Genomic DNA, 24,569 nt, shown 5'->3' with positions numbered 1-24,569 from the left:
ACGAAACCCCATCGTCTTGCCCAAGCAGCACAGATATTCAACGCTGCTGACGACCGAGCCCACCGACAGGTTTTGCACGCAGGAGTGAAAGACACCGTCGTCCAGCTTCGTGAGAAATACTGAGAACACGCGTGAAGAAGGCGGTGCGTGCGTGTGTGACGTGTCAGCGTTTCAGTGCGACACCGGCGTGCGCACCAACGGAAGCTCTGCCGGATGATCGGACAACCCGAGTAGATCTGGTTGAAGTGATCGGCACGAACTTTGCGGGCCCAGTTTATGTTAGAGACAATGGTGCAACCCGTAAGGCCTATGTAGTGCTATTCACCTGTGCGGGGGCTGCAGCAGTGCATTTAGAACGGGTACATGACATGACAACAGTGAGCTTTTTGTTAGCTTTCCGCAGATTTGTGTCACGCAGAGAGCTCGTGACACAAATTTCAAGCGTGCCACCAAAGAACTGTTCGAACTGTGGAACGTGTTGGGACATCCAGACGTGATCGACCCCTTTTCTAGCGCAGGGATAGAGTGGAAGTTCATTGTCGAGAGGGCACCACGGTGGGGAGGCTTTTACGAAAGGCTGGTGCGTTCAATGAAGGGGGCACTGAAGAAAGTGATCGGGAGGAGAGCTTTAGACTCTCACGAAGTGGCCACCATTTTGACAGAAGCGGAGGCGGTAATAAATTCGCGCCCCCTCACGTATGTATACAGTTTCATGGGAGAGGGCACCCCCCTTACGCCGGCTAGCTTTCTCACTGGGAGGCGGCTGACAACACTGCCGGTTGAGGGCGGGCCGCAGCTACAATGAACTAGAATACTTCAAGTATTCTATTTCACTATTCACTATTGGCGGTGAGCGCGACCACGGGCGGCGCTGCGGAGCGCGCCTCCGTGACGTCGGCTTAGGGATTCTCGCATTTGTCGTCTGCTTCAATCGGGCTCGCTCTCTATGCTGTTCCTTTGCGCGCGGTTGAGATTTTGTGCTTGTCCGCAGCAGATCTCGCGAATTCGCAACTTTTTTTTCGTAACAAAAGACTTAAAATAGCGCAAACTAGCTCAAGGCGTGATTTTAAGTATAGTTTTTGACACCGCTCCGGAAAAAAACATTGCCGGCGTCGCCCATGCATTGCTGCGAAGCTGGTCCTGTGCGGAGCGCGAAGAGTCGGAGCTAGGCGTCAGCCTCTGTGTTCAGCAGTCTTTCGAACAAAGGTAAAAGCCGCAGGCTGACAACCGACAACAGCGAAAATGGAAGACCAAAACAAATTCCAGGCCTTCGGGGCTGTCGGCTTTGTCAGAAGGCAATACGATTCCAGCTAATCGCATGTAAAGTAAAACAGATTTGGCAACCTTGCCTAACACTCGAAACTATTGTATCAAGTCACTTTACGTTGTCACGGCATGAAAGTGTGCCGACATCCACTATGGGGCACAAATAATGTAGGTTGATTTCCAAATAACCTGCTGTGTGTATAGGCGCGTGCTGGTTTTCTACCTGGCTTCTAACCAGTATGCAGGCTTATTGAGCAAAACGAGTAACCTGTAAGGCAAACATACAGTAGGACTATGTTTTTTTCATATTTGGAGGGATATTTCGGTACATTTGCCACAACCATATCATCCCAATATTCAGACAGGAATTATAGTAAAACTGCACTGAAGAGGGGGAGGGCGAGGAGGAGGAGAAAACAGTAAAATCGAGCTGGTTAGTGGGCAGGCTCCTCAGTCCAAGACGAGAGAGTAAGATTCATTCTTCAATTCACCGAACGTCATCCCGAGTAGGCCAGGACTTGTTCTTTGCGACTGAAGGGGTTGGAAAACAATAAAGAGCTGTCTGGACATATTCATTGGTTTCGAATTGTGCTATACTGAAAATTCGCATGTATACTATTTATTGCGTTAGTTAGCAAGTATATCAAGTTTTCAACACCGTAATCATGTCAGAACTTTTCGGGTTGAGATTGAGTTCGTTACGATATCGATGGTTGGATAGAAATTAGGTGCACAAAAGCCGCCTTCGAGTACTGTGGACAACGTTATCTGCGCCGTAGCACAGATCTTATTGCATTGAATATTCACATGAACTTTGTGCTGCCTCGCAAACATCCCCAGGACGGTGCAGAAAATGAATGCGTTGGGCACAGAAAAAAAAACGTTCATCTAACAACGAAAGAAAGAGAAAACACCCGTTTTGTTTCCTGCTGTGCGACCCGCTGCTTGATGCGTAGCATTAGACTCTTGAGTCTTCATAAGAGCATCTCAGAAATAGTTAAGGGAAACCTACGCATTGTGATTACTTATCGAGGAGCTCTGAGCGCTGAAACTCGCAAATACGCTAGATAGGACGAGGGCGAGTTACGTCTGAGCGATGCTCTCTAAAGTCGTTCTCTCTCTCCTCGTGTGTTGTAAAATTGTGCGTGACAAAGCTTGAAATTATTCAGAGCCGTCAGAATCTGATTGAAAACACGCTTTTTAAAGCACCAAAGCATCAAAGCGGGCGATTTCTAGCAAAGGCACTGCTGCCAGTCAGAACCGGACGACCGCGGCGCGGGTGTAGCAACGCGGCGAATGTAGCAGACGACAGTGGAGCGGGTCCCTAAGCTGACGTCAGATCCAGGGGGCGCCACTCAAACATCTCACCGCCAATACCGCAGCCTGCTTCGACGCCCGAGGCACCTCGCGTGTTCTGGAGACACCGAAACCGCCTGTTGAACCAATTCTGGGTAGCGTGGGAAGCCGAGTACATGCGAGAGGTCAAATCCGCCTATGCTACGGACAGGAAGGAATCGCCACCCCCATGAGTAGGCCAGCTGGTGCACATTAAGGAACCGCTACCACGCTTACTACGGAAGCTTGTCAGGATAGAAAAGGTTTTTCAGGGACGGGGTGATAAAGTGCGCTCGTGCACAGGGAGAATGCCGCGCGGCGTAATGTCAACGCGCCCAATGCAGCTCATTTACCCGCTAGAAATAGAATGTGCTTGAGCCCATTCTGTGGGGAGTATGTTGAGACGGATTCAAAAGTCTCAAAAAACGAGGACCCCCCCCTCCCCCAAAGACGACGGGAGAATGGACGAAGCCGAAAGCGGGCGCCAACCTGGGGCTGCAAATTACGACGACCGGCAGCGGACTCCGCGCGCAACGTTTTATGGTTTTAGGACACTCGTTTTACCGGGGAACATAGCCCCTCTTTCTCCCTCGCAAGAGGGGTCAGCAGCGGCGGAGAGCCGGGGGGCAGTTGGTTCGTTGAAAGCATGCAGAAAGGTCCTTTATAACCTTCGTTGCTGATCTGTAAAGAACTAATGTTTTTTTTCCTGTGCACTCAATCGTGTAGTAATGTCAGTTGGTCGACGACAGCGACGGAAAGCATCGACGCCGACACATCACTATGCCGTACCGACGTCGCAAATGCGTGCAGAGCCCGAGGCGCTCGCTCAAGGGCCCCGTGGAAACGCCAGTGCGGCGAACTTGGGCCCAGTTGCGGCTTCTTATGAAACACCCAATGGGCGCCTTTCTTAAATCTCGCATGACAGCTCGTCAAGATGCCACAGTCGTGGCGGCCACCTCTCTCTTCTTTCCTCACAATGCGCCGGCAGCGGGACAACGAAGAATACTTGGCCAGCGGCAGCCGAGCACTGCCCCTTTAAGCTCGGTGGCGAAAGGCGCGCTCGGCACGAGATGGTGTTTGCGGTCAGCAGTTCGCCCCGGTGTGCTGCTGACCCCATCCTTAGGCGCCCCGACGCGCACGAAGAGACGTGTATCCAAGCGTCTTACACCCTCATGCAGTGTCGTCGCGCGTCGTGGCGTAAGGTGGTCAAGGTCCCACAATGTTTGCTATGTTGTAATGCCCGATGGCCGCCTCGTGTATCTCGCCTCGAAGCGCATTAGCGGAGAGGAAGCGCGTGTTATGGGGCGACTCAGCGTCAAGTGCGGAGCTTTCGGATGTGAACTTAATGATCACAAATTGCCCTCAAAACGTAGGCATGGAGAATGGTTGCAGATTTTGAATCCACTGTTCACCACCATGCAGAAAAATGAGCTTTTCGTCATTTCAGGCGCTCAAGGGCAGTAAGAGCGCTCGTCTGATGACTCTTCAATACTAGCAAAAGCAGATAGTGCGGACAAAAACGTCTGCTGGCTCACCGCGTCCAATGTGCTAATGCGCGTCCAATGTGCTACAGTGACGTTCTGATAATATGGACGAAATGTGACCGTGTCTAAACGGTACACGAGATATTGCAGCGAAGCTGTTTACTTCTGCCCTCAATGGCACGATCGTGTCTGCACGCCGACAAAAATTACGGGGTATACGTTGATAACGTTTTAAGAATGGGAAGACGGAAGCCTAGTTGGGCCTTCTGTTTATCTGCTGTTAAACTTTCTGTTGAACATTGCGGTAACGTCCATCACCACTTGACCAGTCCCGTGGACAGCACCCTCCGAAGCTCGCCCCGTTCGCTTGCATCGCCCGGAGCCTCCCGTTGACCTGCTGTTGAACTTTCTGTTTAACTTTGCGGCCGCGCCCGCCAACACTTGAATAGCCCCGTGGACAGCACCCACCGAAGCTGGTTCCGTTCGCTTCTCATAGACAGGAGCCTCCTGTTAAACTTTCTGTAATGGCCTGTCCGGGAAGCTGCATCATCCAAAACGTTGCCGGTGATTCCACAGTGGCTTGCCAGCCACTGAAATAAAATATAATGGCCTTTTATGACAGCCTGTTGAAATAATTCTCGAATTTCTGTCACCAGTTGATGGAAAGGACCGTAGCGTAGGGCTGCTCGCATACTTTGCAGGGCGCCTTTGGAATCAGAAAAAAAAAATCGGACCATTTTGGGGGAGCGGCTTCACTAATGTATTGAAGATCCCCGCGGATGGCTGCAAGTTCAATAGCCTTCGAGCTCATGGCATCGGCAACACGGAATCGAGTTGCGGTTGATCTTGCTTCCCCTCAAGGACCGACGGTGCTAGGATGCCTCGTCATTTCGCGAGTAGGACTACCATTAGTCAATGGAATACACCGGAATTTGTGCACCTGCGCCTCCATAACCAGGACCTTCTACTCCAGCGCCGTCTCCCGTGTGGGCTGTCTCACGCCCACAGTCTACTTTACTTTGTGAATGTGGCTGGGAATGGCCTTCACGAAAGCGTACTCCTTCCTCATCGGGATAGCCAGTAGCTCCCACTGCGACGCCTGTGGGGCTGAAGATAGAATAGCGCATGTGCTTTGTCGTTGCCCCCAATATTCATCGGAAAGACGCGTGCTCGCCACCTAGTTCAACCGATTGGACATGGACAATCAGCCGTTCACCGCAGAGACCATCTTAGGACATCGATCCGTACCATCGACTTCGCAGAAGGCGACAAAAGCCTTTCTACGTTTCCTGAACGACACAAGCTTAGCCAAAGGACGACAGGGCCCTATCTCACCCCTTTTTCGCCTGCCCAATCCTTCATACCGTGAATGTCCCTTCCCCGGTGCCGAGTAGAAAACCGGGCTCTACGCCTGGCGAACCCCTCGGCCTTCCCCTTCGCTTTTCTCTTCCTCCTTCCTCCTCTGTTGAACTTTGCGGCCGCAACTGCCACCACCGACGCGCGCTACGTCGCCCTTTCTAGCTGGCGTCGAGGCACCCTGTTTTCTCGAAGCCCTCCTCCGACCATCCTGCCGCGCTGTTGTTTTCTTTGCCTCACCAGAGACATATTCCACCGACTGCGTGGACGTCTGCGATGTAAACACCAGTGACGGAATGCTAATCCTCACAATGTATATCCCCCGTGAAAAATCCCTAACAGATACCGACACTTTCATGTGTACGCCCTCCGCATGGCTGAGGCAAGAATACGATTTTAACGTTGACAATGCGAAAGACAACAAGGACTGGTTCCTGCTTTTGTCTGGATTAACTTCAGACTAGCATGCTACAGCAGCCCCAATCGTCCAACCACCTGTTACAGATCATGTTTCGATTTGGTCTTGGCCACAAAGCGATTGTCACCACCGTTTTGCAAACCATGCGGTCGGGGAACTGTTTTTGCTTGTTGTCTATGGTAAAAATCGGCTAAATTTTCCGAAACAAAGTGCCGCATGCTCGCTCACTAGAATGGCGCCATGTCCTTACCAAGTTTCAGTTACAAATTAATTTACACGCGTGTTGAGCCGCGCTTAACAAGAATGATAATTTTAAAAATTACGTGCAATCCCAACAAGGCGAAATTGGATGTCAGTAGGAGCTGTTCCAATACCACTACACCTTCTGATGCGCACATGAGATCCTTTACTGCTTTAGGTAATGGTAGTAATAATCGCTTTGTGGCCAAGACCAAACTGAAACATGGTCTGTTTATAACCTTGGAATGAGTTAACTATGTATCAAAAAGGTGTGAGAGTAATCTTAGCCAGCCAGTTTAGGGGAATTCCTAAATGGGAAGCAAAATGGGGAAAATTTGGCACCTACCTTAAATGCAGCTATATAGCTACATAGGAAAGCTATACTATAGCTTCCACAAAAACTTCGCTGCTGAAAAAAATAATGTACAAGGCCTGTGACCAGGTAAAATTGTTCTTCAACTGTGCGGTTTCTGAGAAAAGCTGTGCAGCTGTACCTTTCCTTTGCAGCCCTATGATTGCATTTCAGGTTGGTGTCAAATTGTCGCTTCGCAGAAACCAACCTTCAATACAGATTCCACCTGTTTTCAAAATATGGTATAATTTGATTTGAAGTCCGTATATCCGAAGACGACTTGCAGTGGTTTTCAGTACCGATGAACGGAACTGTGGTACTAAGTGTTGACGCTTATAAAAAAAAAACACGCAATTTGCTTTACAGGATTTCCTGAGATCAACCATTTACAGTAGACTCGGGATAATACAAACTCAGATAATTCAAACTTTCGGTTGATTCAAACAGATTTCGCGAATTTGGTTGGACCGCGATATTTTCAGTGTATTTTAAAGCCGCCTAATTCAAACTGCTTCATTGCGTAAATTCGGTTAATTCGTACATCTTGCTTGCCCTTGCCAGAAAATTTCCGCTGCATTTTCCGATTCTAGCTGCACGTCCGCATGCTTTCAGCACATTGCTCGCACCCGCAAGTTGTTGACCAGTGCAGAAAACTCTCGCAATAAACTGGCTGCCATTTCTGGCATCGAAGAATTTGTTTTGAACTCTCATGCAAATACAAAGCAGTCATCCGTTCGTGATGTTCTTTTTTTTTTTTTCAAAGCGTGAATAGCACGTCAGTATTGTGTGTGAATGTTGTATTATTAAATATATGCGAATGTTTCTTACAACACAAGTTGGTATGTTGTCCCCAGTCGTATTTACGAGAACTGCTGATAATTCAAACTGCTGATAATTCAAACTTCTGTTAATTCAAACAGAATCCTGGGATCCCTTCGAGTTTGAATTAGCGCAAGTCTGCTGTATATGATGCACAGGGTTACGCGCGCTGTCATCATGCACGCGGTTGGGGTGTGCAAGGACACACTTCATTTGTTGCAGCTTTCGACAATCTCCGTCCGCTGATAGTAGCTTAAATCTGGCGGTCCCTTTAGTACCTCCCAAATGTATTAGAAATGTGCAGCATTCATTTAGTCTCCTGTAGAGCTGCGGCCATAAAAAAAACGCAAAAGTTTGGCAGCATGCGCAGACCCGGCTCCACGATTGTCTTCTTGTCTTCGTCTACGCGGATGTTGAGTCGCAGCGATACCTAGAGTTTCTGTCGTGTGGCGTTTACGAGCAATATCTGCGAGTCTTTAACGGTGGCCGGGCATCTTCTAGAAAGGGACCTTTAAACGTATCGACACCTCCCCTGCTGCGGTGTGCACATGTGCTGTCGGTGTCTCTTCCTTAGGTCGTGGTGTGTCATCGGTTTCATTAGCATGTCCCATGCTGTCGATGGTCTCATCAGTATCATTGGTGGAATACAAGGTCATTTTATTTATTAACGCGTGAAAGCCTTATATGTATCGCCATTCAGTCTCGCTGAACAAAAACTGGTCGTCAGTACTTATCGCATAAAAATTCTTCTGGACGCATAAAAAAAAACTGGGTACATTGAAGTCCGTACAGGACTCGCACCCGGGTCTCCAAGAGGAGCCGAGTGCGTTAACGCACCACAGCGCTACGCTGCATCACCACCTTGCCTGCGGCCGAGCAAGGCTCACCTAGTGAGTGCGCCGCGCCGAATGAAGGCATATCAAAGTGAATTAGGAGGAATATAAAGTGAATTAAAAGGAATAAAAGTTCATTAAAGGGGATGACTAAGTGAATTAGCGGGAATTAGAGTGAACCAAAGGGATTTAGGATCGACGACTTGTTGATTAAAGTGGATGACTCAGCAAACTAAGATGAATGACTAAGCGAGAAACTTTGATGATTCAGTGAATTAAGATGGATGGCTCAGCGATTAGTAAGCATGGATTAGTGATTTTTATTTATTTTTCATTCATTTTTTCAGTGATTTGCATGGAGTGGTTAGTTGTGTGCAATGCGGTGAAGATGAACCACGTGATTGCTTTAGAGTGTAACAGCAGCCTGAAATATTGATTAAAAGCCCTACTAACACTACTGGAATAAGCACTGATATGTGTGGAGAGATTTTACACAAGAGGAAGACCCACGTTCCTCTAAAATCTCCGTACTGTCGACAGATACCGCATCACACACAACTGTGGATCCTTGTAGCGTACCTGCGTATTATCCGTGAATCGTAAACTCAGTCCCCTTCTTCGCAACGCTGTGTGTCCTGTTAATGACACGTCACGCCTAGCGTGTAAGTTGGTGAGGTTAGAAGCGGCGCAGCCACGGTGATGGGGGACGATGGGTCGAAGCTGCACGAACGATACCGGCCTCGGCGCGACTTTGGAGGATCAGATGGTGGACATGCCGCTTCACACTCCCGCCAATAAAGTGCTATGCATGCGCCAGTGAAGGGACTCCTAACGTGCATCACCTCGCCTGGGAGTGCGAAAATCTTAGGGCGATCCGCAACAAGCATACCCCCTGACAGTGGCGTCCTACGAAGACCGCTAAATACGGCCGCGGACCGACGCCAAGAGGGCACTTAGCTCACTGTGAAGTTTCGCCTGCGCAAGGCTTCCACAGGGAGCCACCCTTGACCCTTCTCAACGTCCACTTTTCTAACAAGGCATCACACCATCCCAATCAATAAATTATTCTACTCGAACAAAATGTCCCGAAAGATGACGTCCCTTTCCGGCGGGCAATGCGTGTCCCATTCTAGTGCCGACCGGCTTTGACGCAGTGCTTGCATTCTGCTCCCACATAATGTAAGCAGTGCAACGCATGCCTGTCGCAGCTGTGGGCGCACCTCCGGCGGCCGTTCGGCGTGGCGGTGGGCATGCTGTGCCAGTTCGTGATGATGCCCCTGCTGGCCTTCTGCCTGCTGTCGGCCATGCGGCTCAGCGGCCTGTACGCCATTGGCATGCTCATTATGGCCTGCTGCCCCGGCGGCACCGTCTCCAACGTGTTCGCCTACTTCGTCGACGGGGACGTCCCGCTCAGGTGAGGAGGGCGAGACAAGTCGCCTCGTCGCGGCCTGGTTCGTCGGTCGCGGGCAGCAGACGCACGAAAGGGGAGCCGTGCGCGACACTCACGAGGGGATTCGAGAGAGCGCGGAGGGGACAACTAGCCTTGGATTTGTTGACTGGGGCAAAATAGATTTCCGAAGACATTCAAGGCAACTGGCGAAGTTAACTGCGTATCTTATTTGCTCAGGAAGGCACAAAATTAACGGCTTCTTGTATTTTCATTTGCTTCTTCAATTCCTGAATGATGAAGATTTGGTTGCTCCTCTTCCCGTGGCTTCCCGAAACTAGCTCCCTCCTTCTCGTGCGTGAAAAATAGCGGAGACGTCCACATGCTAGTGGATAATAGTTCGAAGGTAAAGTGCTACGTAGGTTTCGGGCATGCCGGGCTTGATTGATTGATTGATTGATTGATTGATTGATTGATTGATTGATTGATTGATTGATTGATTGATTGATTGATTGATTGATTGATTGATTGATTGATTGATTGATTGTATGGTTTAACACGCCGACGCAACGCAGGCGATGAGGCGCGCCGGATAGCGGAGGGCTCCGGATTAATTTTGAACACCTGGGGATCTTTAACGTGCGCCGAAATCTCGTACACACGAGCGTTTTTGCTTTTCGCCTCCATCAGAAAAGCGGCCGCCGCGGCCGTGAATCGAACCCGCGACAGCATGCCGGGCTTACTGCACAGAAAAGTTTCTTGCGGGACATTTTCTGTTTCGCTTATGCCCATGGACGCAAACACGTTACACGTGGCATTTAAGAATAGTAGTGAGTTTAACACTTGTAAAACTGCGTTACTGAACAAGTTTAAACATAGCGGAAATGTAGCTTCAAAAACGAAGTATACGTTCAGCATTACGAAATGAATCGTTTTTCTTTTCACATCAGTTTGACGTCTCAAGACATCTATGTACACATTTAAAGTCTCTTCCGGCCCGCAGCGACCGTCCTTGCCGCATAAATTTGCCAGTTGTGACCCTCAGATGCCGTTCACAGTGGCCCCGCATGCTAAGTCTGAATGCCGGCAAGCACACTCCTTATCAACAACTCAGCTCTGTCACCATGACAGGGATATCAATTTTAACGCGAACTTCCAACAAATAATCGAGATTTTAAAAAAAATGTATGAAGCGGTGGCCACTCCCCAGCCACTTTCCGGCGATTTATGTATGACGTCACAGAACATCGCTTGTGCGATTGGCGGCCGCCGACCTGCAAGCCACCGCCAAGAAACATGATCGCCGCTGTGGCTCAGTGGATAAGGCGTTGCGCTGCTGAGAACGAGGTCGCGGGTTCGATTCCCGGCCACGGCGGCCGCTTTTCTGATGGAGGCGAAAAGCAAAAACGCCCGTGTGTACGAGATTTCGGCGCACGTTAAAGATCCCCAGGTGGTCAAAATTAATCCGGAGCCCTCCACTACGGCGCGCCTCATCGCCTGCGTTGCGTCGGCGCGTTAAACCCCACAATCAATCGAAACATGATTGGGTGACGGCAGTGGGGCCTCTAGTTTCGTTTTATCGTAGCAATTTAATGCTAGCGTGCAGGTAACCCACTGGTAAGTAAGTCCATAGTGCTGGTCAATATTTCGTCACTCTTGCCCATATTGCCTCTCTGTGGCGCGAAATTTGAAAGTTTTTCTATCTTTCTTGCGTTTCTTTGGTTAAAAAACATCTTTCGTGGCTAGAATTTAGCTAGATCAGTTACCAAAGGATTCTTTCAAACTGAATAAAGTTGTGTTTTATCGCCATGGCTCCTTATAAGATGTAACGTGAGAAGTTTGTAGCCCCTTAGACAGCACATATACCATGCGTTCGGTCGTCTGAATTGTGCTTCTGCGGACTTCCCTCTAGTTCTGGCGCATAACCTGGGGCTTGGCTAGTCCTCCTATATACGAGTATGGAAGTAGTGCATGCCAGGACAACCAAGAGCTTCCAGAGCGTAAAAGAAGGAATAAGGGCCTCGTTGGATCATTGTAATACGGCGCGCCTCTAACTTAGATATTTCGCTTACATATTTCTCTTTTTGGAGGGGAGGGGTGGATAAAACACCTTTTGCATATATCATGAGGCGGTTAAGCCTACAGAACTCCTGCGACCGACGAAGACGACGTTATCGCCACCTAGTGCTCTACCACTTTCGGTCGCTATTCACGCAGGGTATGATATTTTAGCACATTTTTCCTAGTTTATATGGCTCCAGCGTTAAAACAATCGAGCGGTGGAAAGACGGGCAGAAGCATCGTGTGGCTTCATTTTATCAGGGCTCAACCTATCGACATGATGCAAGGGCCACCGGCACTGGCTCCATATAATCGGATGAACGCCGCGTAACGTGCGTATACTATAGGACGCAACCTTCAACGGTGTAGGGCAGTACACCAATCTCTCTCGCCTTCTTTTTCTTCCTGTGCACATTATCCGGTGGAGATTTCAGCGCCCTTGGATGCTTGGTAAACGGCAGAATCTATACATTCGATGGAGCGCTTTCCTGAAACATGTATATCTTCGACAGCAAAGGAAAATTTCTCATACGGTAAATCACGTTTACGGCGTTTTATTACAGCAATACCGCAGCATAGAAAAGGGTCTCTCGCTACCATCCACAAGGCCAACTATATTGCGGAGCATGTTTTTCATAGTTGGCTAAATTCGAAAAAATCGAGTATGTCTTTTTTAATTATTTCCACAAATTTTTGCAGCTGTAACTCTTATTCGGATTTGGTTGCTGATATTCCACTAACTGCAGTTGACGTAAGCCTTAAATTGATATCATTTATTTAAATACGTGGGTAGTATGAACTGCAAACAAATGAAAGTTCGTAGCAAAATTCTTTGTGCGTCTTATTGAACAATTTTTACAAACACACACATCATTGGAAGCAGTCCACTTAATTGGCCTATTCTTTAGAAACGACTACAACATTAACTGGTACGGACCGCTAGAGCACTGAGAGTGATCGTGACGTCAATCGCAAGCTCAGGCGTTGGGCAATTACGGTAGAAGATATCGGGATCATCGAAATTACGTGAGCCACAGCGGAACTTGGCCCGTGCGGTCACGATTGCTGCGCATTTGTCAGGAGTCTCGTTGAGCGGCACGCCTTCATGTGGCCCAGTGCGGTCACCGTCGGTAGCAACAAATTAGGCGGGTTAGGTGTGGCTTCGGGCGAGTGACGAATGTAAAACAGATTAAACTTTCAAGAAGTAGAACAGGGTCTCGTAACTGTGCTCACTCCGGTGGAGAGAGAGAGAGAGAGAGAGAGAGAGAGAGAGAGAGAGAGAGAGAGAGAGAGAGAGAGAGAGAGAGAGAGAGAGAGAGAGAGAGAGAGAGAGAGAGAGAGAGAGAGAGAGAGAGAGAGAGAGAGAGAGAGAGAGAGAGAGCTGTTATTCATGTAGCGGGCGGTGATCACCGTATGTGTTGGGCAACACTAAAAAATGAAAAAAATGTCCGCGAGTCTGCTTCCCCAAAATGCACGGAGAAGGCCAATCACTACGGTAGAAGCGGTAAAATAAGCCTATTTATTTATTCATTTATATAGCTAAATAGCCCAGTTACCATTCTTATGTTGATAAAGTTTCTTCATTCATTCATTTGTTTGTTTGTTTATTTGTTTGTTTATTCATTTATTTGCTATAGATCAAGCGCATTTCAGAAAGGAGTCGTGATTTTTTTTAACAAACTGTGCAATCAAATAGAGCAATCATAAAAGGGTGCGCTTGCATTGCAGTCTTGAAGTTGGCCGGGTTGGTCATTAATGGGAAGGAAGCGGGAAGGTGGGTCCAGTTCGAGCTTGTTGTGGGCACGAATGAATTGAAATTATGATTTGCCCGGCTATTTAGAATTCCTACTTTGAAGTGACTATCGCTGCAGGATGAAATGTAGGATGGCCGCAAAAAAAGCGAGTTGCTCAGTGAAGACATGGTATGGTGCATTTTGTGGAAGAAACACAGGCGCGAGATTTTCCAGGGAAGTGAGAGAATAGATAGATTTAAAGTGAACTTCCTGTGAGTTCTGCATGCCATACGGGAGTGATACGACAAAGTGGAGCGCGCGGAGCGATTTAAACTGATTCGAGGCGTATAATATGAATGTTGTCGTGTGGACCCCATGACGAATATTGACGTTTAGGGTGTACAAGTATTTTATATATTGGCCTGTAATTGCTAGGGTCATGAGCGTTACGTGATTTGGGAAGAGAAACCACCTTTCCCATTTTTCATTCGCCCGGAAAGCAATGACATTTCAAAGACTACATGAAGATATCTAATAAAATTACAGATAAATAAACAAGGGTACTATGTAAAAACTTTTGCCAAAAGTGACGACACCCAGCGGAAGATTGACTGGAAAAATGTGGTCTGCAGCGCTGCGACATCGCGCAGAGCAAGCACGACGTACGACTTGCATTGCGCGATGTCGCAGCGCTGCATATCATATTTTCGAGTCAAGCGGTATGTCGGCCCGCTTTATCTGCCAGATTTGCTCCCGCGGGCACCAAGATTGGTCATTCAGGTGCATTGGGGCAAAGCAGGTCCACGGACATTTTTACAGTGGAGGTAATTCCCAGCTATAGTTAATGTCACGTACTACACATGTCTGGAGGGGTTTTTTTTTCGGTCATGAGGTGTGCCTGGGCTGGGTACAGTAATCATGAGCAATGGAAATGGTGGTAAGCCACCGAGGCCGTCGGACAGCGTCCACGCTAATACAAAAAGATGAGCCTGTCGTAAACTTGTAGGAAACAATGCCTCCGTAAATCACGCCGTGGGAAATCGGTCGGTCTCTTAATTTCTTCGAGAGGGAAATAAAGTACCTGGAATCGTGATCGCTCTGTAAGACGTGGGCTATTTTCATCATTACAAGGAACTGTTTTCTTTCTATTCTTTTTTCCAAATGTTATATACATTCGTGCACGTTCTTCGAAAAAGAATAAGTATGGATTTTCTTCTGCTCGTTTTGTTTTTAGCTTTTTTCCCAGGTAGAAGTGCGTAGGTTTTCAAATCTCAAACCGAGCTCCGATAGACGCCAGTATTTATCCCCACTCATCTGGAGATATTTTTGGCTTGCTCCCTGGCTATCCCGAAATCTAGCGGCGGAAAATTCCGAAACACCTCTTTCAGACGTGACCGGAACACTGCGTGATACTCGAAAGAAGAATAAAATAACTTTATTCACAAGGATCCCCTAGTCCGGAGCTCCCGGGATAGCCGACAGGGCCTTCTCTGCGCGTTCAATGAGTGTCCTCTGCACTTCCGCATTAAAGTCGGCCAGCCTCCTTTCCCATGAATTGGGGGTAGGATTGGGAATGGGGGGAAGGTTAGGGTTCTTTATACATGTCCAGAGAGTGTGATAGATGCTAGGGTAGTCCCCGCAGTTAGGACACTTGGGGGTACCCGGTAATCGTTGGAATCAGTGAGTGAGGTGTGCAGTAGGCAGCGTGTTTGTCTGAATGTGACACTCGAAAGACGATAATCGTCGCCTCACAATAAAGACTGAACAAAGAAACAACACGCAGCTGATGGTAGCACAGTCCCCAATCCCAACGTTGTCCCCACCCGAGGCCCCATTGCCTCCCTCGGCTTTCCAGCCGCGTGGCATTCCGATAGACTAGGATGCGGAGGGGGGGGGGGGGGGGGGGGGGGCTGACATTGAATGGTAAATGCTAAACATGCTGGATGGCATGCGACCCTGGACATGTACTCCTATATGACGAAATTTTGGCTGTACCACTACAAGAAACTGGAGACAAAACCCACAAGCGTCGGCTAACACGTGAGCGTGGAATTCTTCATCTGGGGCCGAACGGGCTTGCCTTATCAGAACTCTGTTGTTTCCAGCATGCGCATCTCGGCAAAATGGAAATGAAGATCTCGTAGAAGCCTTCTGGCGAAGGTGGGCTACTGAGTACCTGCTGGAGCTATCACCTCGCCCCACAAAGTCAACAGCCGCTGTTAGGACAGGAGACATCGTTCTACTCGAGGATCCACTCAAACTTCGCCAAACTTGAAGACTGGCGCCCGTCACAGAAGTTCACGTCGGTCGCGACGGCAAGATTTCAGCCTGCATGCTATGTTATGCTCACTGATGGGTCGCATTTACAGTGGTCTATTCAGATGCTGCACCCCTTAGACCCGCCGTTAGCGGCTAATTCGTAATTCCCGCCCTGCCGATTTTGTAGGGGGCAGGCTTTCGACTTTCAAGGACAAAGAAGTGACCTAATAGTGGCGCTCGGCCTAGCGGCCGGCTCGTGCACTTTATCGTCTTGTTCGGGCGTAGACTCCGGTTGACGGTGCTCTCCTAGAGGCTCAATAAAGCCTCTACTGTCCTTGAAGGGCACGGTCGTCTTGTCAAGAGTGTACGAGCCAGACGATAACCAGAAGCGTGTAGGGCAGGCCCACTGTCACCATTAGGTCGCTTCTTTTTCCCCAATGACGAGAGACGAGTCGCATCTGTCCGTAAAATGCTCTTTTTTAGCCGTACAAATACGGCAAGGTTACCTTAGTTCCAGATGTCCCCGAAGCGAATTCTCTAGTCGCAACTTTATTTCATCGAGGATAAATTAGTCAGAGAAGATGCTGGTGAAAGAGGGTGATGAGGAACGATGGCAGCTGGCAGACATGTTCCGTTTGTTACATTATGTAAGTACAGTTCGGTTCCTTCACCAAATACGTTATAGTCGTGACAAAGTAATGTGTGCACTTTTGATCAACATTGACAACCCTTCTCAACACTACTGCTCAGCAATTCTCGGATCGCTCCTATAAATTCGATAAGCCTGGCGATACTGGAGCTACAGGCCTGCCCCGTGGCAGCATGTGGTGGTATGCGTAAATGCACCAATTAGACGCATTCAATGACGCTACCCTGAATACAGGGAGATGTCAACGGGCGGAAATAATCTGTAGGAAACCGGATCAGCGAAATCCACACGATGACGAAACCGGACTGGTGGAGACACTGGCTGGGAAAGGAGAACTCTGCCCATATAATCACTACATGAATCACGTCTGGTTAGCTAATTTCATCGGATTTAGGGTGGCATGGACTTCTGTGCGTGAGGGAAAGTAGCGCAGAGTGGCCGCCGTGCCCCGTGCTCTACGGAGTTTACTGCCAAAGAAGAAAGGGCAGCACCTCACAACGATGCACTGCAATCCCTCAGTCTATTTAACAGACATGTCAGCCGGCCATCGCATAATGCGTTGCAACTCTATCATTCGTCTGCTCCGGGCAACTACACGGGCTGTGCGCTTTGTCTACAAACTACGGCCCAAAAGCTTGCCGAGCGAACTTCTCACCCCAAAAGCGACTGAGAAAGCATAGAAGGGACTGGCTCCGAACCGTTCAATCAGAAGCTTTTCAAGGTGATAACAAAGCTGTGCGGAAAAAGGAATTACCACGACAACCGCCTTTCTCTCGAAACTTTTCCATCTTTGTCAACGACGAGGCTCTCTGCGTGTTTCTGGCAGATCTCATTACAGCCAGCAGTCGTGTTCTGAGCGTCATTCTGTTATTTTACCACTTGGGCAATACGTATGTGCGAAACTTGTGCTGCTGACACGCAATCTGCTTTGAGGTTGCAAGACCACTGTAGAGGCTGTCGTCCACGTACGTGCGCCGATGCATCAAATACAACGTCAATCTTCGTGCGCTCCTTCCTCGCTGTACAAGAGTCCAAATAGCATTTTCAGCGATAGCTTCGGCGTATGGATTAGGCGCTCTTAAAATCCTCCCAACACGATTCCCGTTGTTGACAAAGGTGTATTTTACTTCTTACACCTGAACTGTTTGCCGTAACTGCCAGAATTCCTTCGTGTTGCGCTTCAAGGTAGGGGCGTTATCGGTGTAAACCATTGCTGGAAAACCTCTACACGAAACGAAGCTTCGAAATGCTTTCAGGAAGGATGGATCTTCCTGATTGTCTGTGAGTTAGAGATGTATAGCTCTGATCACAGCGCAGGTAAACCTTTGTGGACTTTGGTGCCGTGCAAACAAACAACTGTCCCACGAAGTCGGTGCCGACGACTGTGAACGGGTCGGTTTCCGTGACCCTGCCCTTTGGCAAATGGGGAACCAATTCCTTCAAAAGTTTTGCATGGTTTCGTCGACAAACCGTGCATTTTGCAATAACCTTCTTCACGAGCTGCCGTCCATGTAGGATCCAGCATAGTTGTCTAAGGTTTACAAGCGTGTCTCTTACGCCGGCGTGTAAAGTTCACGGTGATGATTTATCCCGAGAGGGTTACTGCAATAGTGCTTCTTGGTGTTCCTTCGGCAAACTAACAGGATGTGTCAGCCCATATACACAGTTGTATTTTCCAAGCAATCGAAGATGCAGGGTTTCCGCGCCCTTCCTGGCGAAAATTGGCAGCACTTGAAAACAGAGGCCGTGGGCCGATGTGGCCGCGTTGACAGCTGCGACGTTGCAGTGGACTGCGCAGTGTACAGGAAGCCACTGTAATTCCTCTGTATTGTTTGTAGGTGCCGGAAATGTACTTCCCAGATCATCTATTATTTCGGTAGCGATGCTCAGCACTCGAGTGCTGACCAAAAATCAGTGGGGACAGCCAATTTATTGGCTCGGCTGCTTTCAATATAATGAAAAGCAGCGTACAGTCTAGCCAATGCGGGTATCTGCTAATGGGAATTGTGAAACATCATGAGGCTCGTAGGGAAGCCAGAGCGAAAGCTATTCTTAATCAAAACGGCCGAAACTCTGCCACAGTCTATACAGACGCCGCTTCATACCCCGGGCGAAGAGCCATGACCGCTGTGGTTTCTACTACGGAAGACCTCATTACATGCGCATCAATTCCCACCATCCGCTCTCTGCAGGCGGAGGAAGCGGCCACATCCCTAGCGATTGCATAAACTTCTGCAGAAATAATAATCCCAGACAGCCAACAAGCATGTAGAACTTTCTCCAACGGTTGCATATCACGACCTGCCAGAACAATTCTTCTCCAGCATCCTCCTCGACATCCCGTAAGGATTATTTGGCAGCCCACTCCGCCGTGTCTGGCAACGAAGCTGATAAAATATCTGGATACAGGACACGTGCGTGGAACCGGGCTTCCACTGGGCGGTTACTTGAAAATCGCAAAAAAAAAGAAACGGTTCTTGATAAGACAATACACGCATCGATCATGAAGAAGGAGTACAACAGTCAACAGTAAAAGCTCGCCAATTGGAAGTGCAAGGGGACGCCACCTCAATTCGAATTAATGAAAGTTCGGACTAAAGAAAGTGAAGAACAAAAGCCGTAGAATGCGATTGGGGCGCAGTAGAGCATGTCAGCAATTATGTGCTGACATTTTTCAAAGAAAATTCGGAACTGAAACTGTTTTTTATCCTTGAAGGCGAAAGTCAGCACTCTTTTTCTCTAACGAGCGAATGCAGTGGAAGCCTTCCTTTACACGCATACTTCAAAATTGCGATTTCCCCTAAATTTGGTCGATTAACACCTGTACTTCAAAACTGAAAAAGAGACGGGTGGCATTTCATCAGGTCATTACTTCCGAGCGATGTCCGCAGTGCACTGGCGCTTCGTCCGCACCCTCCTAGTGGTCTTTCGCAGCGACAATCTCTACGCCCCTTACCTCCCAAAGGATGCGACCTGTCAGCACGCTCCACACCCTAGACTATAGTGTCCACATCGACGTATTCCGGCAAGAAACTGCTTCTGAAAAGCTTCGCCATGGGTTTTTAGATTCCTTTTACCCGATTTTACGTCTCTCTCCATTTTTCTCTCCTTTCCGGAGGCGACGTAGCCTCGTGTATAAGGAGGGTGCGTATGGGTGCGTTTCCATAGCCGTGGGCTGGGCCCCAACTACCGGCGCGGTGGCGCGCACTTCTAATTACACGTGGCGGAGCCCACCCGCGTTAGAATTAACCGGCTTCTTTATACATAGACTTCTATGGGAGCTCGGTCGGAGCAAATCTTACAGATCGAATTATTCATAAATTCTAATTATTGAAGCTTGAATTACCGACCTTTCACTGTACCTTTATCTCATAAACCACGTATCAGTATACAATTAGGTTGTTCGTAGATGCGTTTACTTAGTGCGCGGAAAATCGTAGCATGGGTTCGTTCTTCGTTTGTGATTGGGGCCTTTCAAGGTTTCACCATCTATTGGACACTTGTTTAGCTCTCGCGCTTCTCTCAACTTTCTTGGGGAACGGGATGGTAAACTTTTGTCAAATGAGCCAAGTGTTGTTGACGCATAAAAATTGGCCGAATGAGGGCAATAAAACAATCTACTAACAACATAACAATCTACTAACAACATCGCGATTTCAAAGCTTTGAGTTAGCAAACAATTAGCAACCTTTAATTAACGGTCAAGCAAAGGTCTTGCCTATCTTGGTGCCTATCTTGGTGCAAGAAAATGGCGAATTTAGTCGAAGAAAATGTGCTTTCGCTGGCTATTCCGTCACTGGTGCATCCAAACCGTATGCCTTTTTTTTTTCGTCGTGATACCCGCCTTGTGTCTCTCGCGCGTTGGGGCTCGGTCGCTAAACGTAATATAAACAAAGTCAAGTGCGCCTGCCATAGCCTGATCTCGGATACGTACGGCAGAGCAACTGTACCAGCCCATCAAGCAACCAAGTCAGGAACAGAAGTGTTCTATTTGAAGCACCGCCTTTTTATTTTCTCCGGGGGCTGGATTTCGCTGGGTCGACCCGTTCTCCTATCCTTTGCCAGCTCGCCCTCCCTGTTCAAGGTGAGGCTCGGCTTCAGTAAAGAGGGATGCCTCGAAGGCGATAAGGGGCGTAGCGGGCTGGGCGTTTGCGCGAGCGCTTTTTACGGTGCGATATCAACCCGGGGACAATAAAGCGGCACGAGTACCGGGGAAGATGCGCATTTAAACTGCATTTTTCTGGTTCAAAAGGGTGGTGCGTTCGTTGAGCAGAGCGCAAAGAAATCATTGATTGTTGGGTTTAACGCGCCAACGCAACGCAGGCGATGAGGCGCGCCGTAGTGGAGGGCTCCGGATTCATTTTGACCACCTGGGCATCTTTAGCGTGCGCCGAAATCTCGTACACACGGGCGTTCTTGCTTTTCGCCTCCATCAGAAAAGCGGCCGCCGCGGCCGGGATTCGATCCAGCGTCCTTGTGCTCAGCGGCACAACGCCTAAGCCACTGAGCCACCGCGGCGGGTCCGGGGGAAAGAAATTGGTGACCAATATGAAGGATGCATTTATTAAGCGAGCAGAGTTTAACACAGTCCAATATACGAGCTGACACTGAGGGTTAGTTAGTTTTAAACCTTCGCTACGCGGGGACAGCACCGCACACCTGCGAAGAAAAAGAAAACCGGGCACTGTCGATAGAGGTAGTGCGAATGCTACACTTTTAGTTTCCGTGCGCGAGACATGGGGCTGTTTTTTGTGACACCAGCGTAAGCTTACGACAGGAAGAAAATGAGGATGCTTGGGTAATTGAATTATTTGTGGGGCTCTGAACTGAGAGTTGCGCTTCTGCGCACTCGTGCTGTGTACTTGTGGGCGGTCACCTCTCTCTTTATTCTTTATTCAGATATTACCCCGCATTCAGGGGGGTTACAGCATTAAAATAAACAAATCTTCATTTTTACAGCTCACTTGCACTTAAGACAACTTGTTCCACTCTTTAATGGTTCTCACAAAAAGTAATTTTGCGAATAGGTCCGTCCTGGTACGCAATTCCCTTTTTGGAAAACATGGTGAGTTCTGTATAAGCGGTAATGAGGTTCTTTGAAGTATTTTACTTTGTTAATCCCTGTTTTATCATGACATATCTGAAAAAAGAACTTTAACCGCATTTTTCGTCGGCGCGAACAAAGCAGTTTCGACCCAAGTTCGTTTTTCATTTGACTGCAGTTATCCCCCCTCTTGTACCGTCCCAAGACGAACCTAGTTCCCCGTTTTGAAGTTTCTCTAGTTCATCAATCAGTGTGACTTGCGAGGGATCCCATACCGCACTGGCATATATTCTAGTATAGGTCGAACACATGTCAAGTAGGCCGCCTTCGTTAAGGTTTGCTCTGAAGTTTTTACATAGCGTTGCGTAAAATTTACCGCCCTTCCAGCCAGTGATGTTCCGTACTTGGGAGAGAAATTCCCATTTCTAGATTGAAAAATTTACTATCTTTAGCATTTTTTCCCCGAAGGTTTCTCGAAAATTCCCTGCAGATTTCCCTGCGTTCTCTTTTTGCAGCATATAGATCAATACGTGGTTTCCTGATCGGTTTTGGACGTTAGCCAGCACCACTTACGTCTACTTTACGTAGCCTTCCGGACGCAGACGCCGTTCAGAGAATCAGAGCTTAAGCCCGAACTAAATTCCGCTACCTCTGCCACTCTGTAATATTCCACTACATTTCACAATAGTACCAGTATGCTTACTTTGGATGACATTAACTTAAAACTGCCCGTATGAATAAGAACAAGAAATTGCTAGGTAATTGAGGTGATTTTAGCTCAGCACCGGCACTGCTGCAGCCATATATTTTTGTCAGAACCCCGACTAATGCTCACCCGAAATTCTTATTTCTATACTGCGCAGGAACATTTGCGAACAGGCGTCAGCCCTTCAGCCGCCGCCGCTTCATGCTTTGCTAGCTTGTTCTCATGGAATATTCGCCCTCTATGCTCCCTCCTGTTGTATGAGCTGGATTGGAAACGGTCTTGGATGCTTGTGGCTTGCGGGAATACGAGTGCGGATATTTAAACATAATGCCGACAAAGTGTTTAGAGAGCTGTTAAAGAGAAAACAGAGTAACAAGAGACGCGAGGTCCGCTTTACTCGCATTAATTTTCCTTTTTACTCTACGAGTCTTAAAATTCCCTACATCTGTTAAAGATTCCCTTTTTCCCTTTTGACCAAAATTACAGCCGAAAATTCCCCGAAAAAAAAGAAAATTCCACGCTCGGAACACCACTGCTTCCAGCTCTCCGCACAACGTCGTTTACATGCGCCTTCCATGAGCAATCGGATGAAAACACTACACCTAGATATTTATATCTAGCAGCTTTTTTTACAGGCTCAATGAATACACTTTCTATTATTTAAATTCATTTTTCACATACAGCACCAATCCTGAACACGTTACAAGTCAATTTGCAGTTGGGTAACGTCACTCTCACTTCGTATTTGACTGTACGCAATGCAATCGCCACTTTCGCTAGCTCCTGATGACAGCACGGGTTATGTTGCGCACTGGAATCCAATTTGTATTTAATACTAAAGAAGTCCCGCTGAGAATTGATTGATTGATTGATTGATTGAGTGATTGATTGATTGATTGATTGATTGATTGATTGATTGATTGATTGATTGATTGATTGATTGATTGATTGATTGATTGATTGATTGATTGATTGTCGAATTTAAAGCGCCGACGCAACGCAGGCGGTGAGGCGTGCCGTAGTGGAGGGCTCAGGATTAATTTTGACCACCTGGGGATCTCTAACGTGCGCCGAAATCCGGTGCACGCAGGCGTTTTTGCTTTTCGCATCCATCAGAAAAGTCCCGCTGGGAGTCACTGATCGGTGCATCGGATCCAAAGAAATTCTTGATGCTCCAACCAGAGTCTTAGAACTGCTTTGTACTCGTGAAAGTTCATCGAGTATTCGTCGCTGTGTTTGAGGCTGCTGCTGGATACTTTTTTGCAACTATTCGAATGATTCAATTCTGAGTTATTTGTTAAAAATGCTTATTCACTTTCTAATCGATTCGAAGGCAAGCACCACCATTCACAGATGACTGACATGAATATACCCCTCGAATTCTTCGTGGGTGCCGTCTATGCAAGGACGCCAGCCTTGCAGGAGTTGTGGCTATGCATTTGCCGAAACGGCTAGACGCTGTTATTGGACACTTATCTCCATCCCCTGGCTATTAAGGCAGGTACTAAAAATTCCCATACGATCTTTAGCAAGAGATGAGCTGCATGGCTACAATAAGAAATACATCAATTTTATGGCAGCGGGGTGCTGATTACTGGGCGCGTCAAGCTGCCTCCACAAGAGCTGCTTTTACTGGCAGCCTCCTCCACCATGTAGATAGAAATTGGGATTGGAATGGTACTTCTTCCAAGTAACCGAATGTGAATGACAAGTGTCCAATCGACTGTGATTCACTGCATCACGCTTTATGAGTCGCCGCAGGTATACAGCGCAAAATCGAGGTTACGTTGAGCGTTTAAATGTTTGCGTCACCTTGCGGGAAAACAATTCCTGCGGCCCGCCGCGAACTACGTGAAGAAGCATTAACAAGTACTGGCACGTCTTCGCGTTCTCCTTGTAACCCGACGCTCGCCACTTTCGCTGCCCCGCGAGAAAATTTTTGGCATGGCGTCGCCACATCGCGCAGGTGCAAACTCCTCACTAACTTCCCGGTCTTCCTCCAAACAGCGCATTGTAACTTTGTATACCAGAGTCACTCCTATATCTGTCACGCATAACAACTGGTCAACTTTTTCCCGCTTCTGTTTGGATTTGTGTTTCAGGCGACTCGAGGGGCAGGCAAACGGAGTTCCCCAAAAAAATCTCGCCAATAAGTGCCCCGCAAGCAAATTTGTTCACCCGTCACTTCTGTATGTGAAGCATATAATCATATCTTTGCAAACCCCGGTAGGTTTCTTGGCGTTTCTTGGCGTCGTTGCCGGTAGGTTTCTTGGCGTCGTTGAAACAGATGCAGATTTTCAAAGACAGAAATAAAGTGGAGGAAGTGGACAAAATCCCACCCGGTGTGCATTTTTTCTCCAGTTTAACACAGCATTGTGAGACACCCATGCGCGGCCACATGCTGATAAATACAAAAAAAACGAATACATTGAAATTACAAATAGAAAGCATACGAACGTACGTGCGTCTGGTAATGCGGCCCCCGTAATAAAAAGATATACCGCGAAGCTCAACACAACGGGACGGACAAGGCGGCGAGAAAGTTACGCTGGATAAGGCCGTCTTCTTTTTATCAATCAATCAATCAATCAATCAATCAATCAATCAATCAATCAATCAATCAATCA

At 48.0% G+C, this 24,569-nt stretch overlaps 1 protein-coding gene across 2 annotated transcripts in view; it reads left to right on the top strand.

Moving 5' to 3' along the window:
- LOC144150808 (ileal sodium/bile acid cotransporter-like) overlaps positions 1-24,569 on the top strand; it is a 288,230-nt gene that overhangs the window by 181,570 nt on the left and 82,091 nt on the right. For both annotated transcript variants that reach the window (XM_077682185.1, XM_077682184.1), the window contains exon 2: positions 9,312-9,517. In XM_077682185.1, coding sequence (XP_077538311.1) covers positions 9,354-9,517 — 164 coding nt within the window. In that variant the 5' untranslated portion in view covers positions 9,312-9,353. The remainder of the gene's footprint in view (positions 1-9,311; positions 9,518-24,569) is intronic.

Source organism: Haemaphysalis longicornis, unplaced genomic scaffold (assembly GCF_048455015.1).
Source record: "Haemaphysalis longicornis isolate Haplotype H1 unplaced genomic scaffold, Haemaphysalis longicornis Haplotype H1 scaffold_1, whole genome shotgun sequence".
In the NCBI taxonomy this organism is placed as follows: Eukaryota; Metazoa; Arthropoda; class Arachnida; order Ixodida; family Ixodidae; genus Haemaphysalis; species Haemaphysalis longicornis.
Note: the sequence above shows the minus strand (reverse complement) of the source record. Positions and strands in the feature narration are given on the sequence as shown.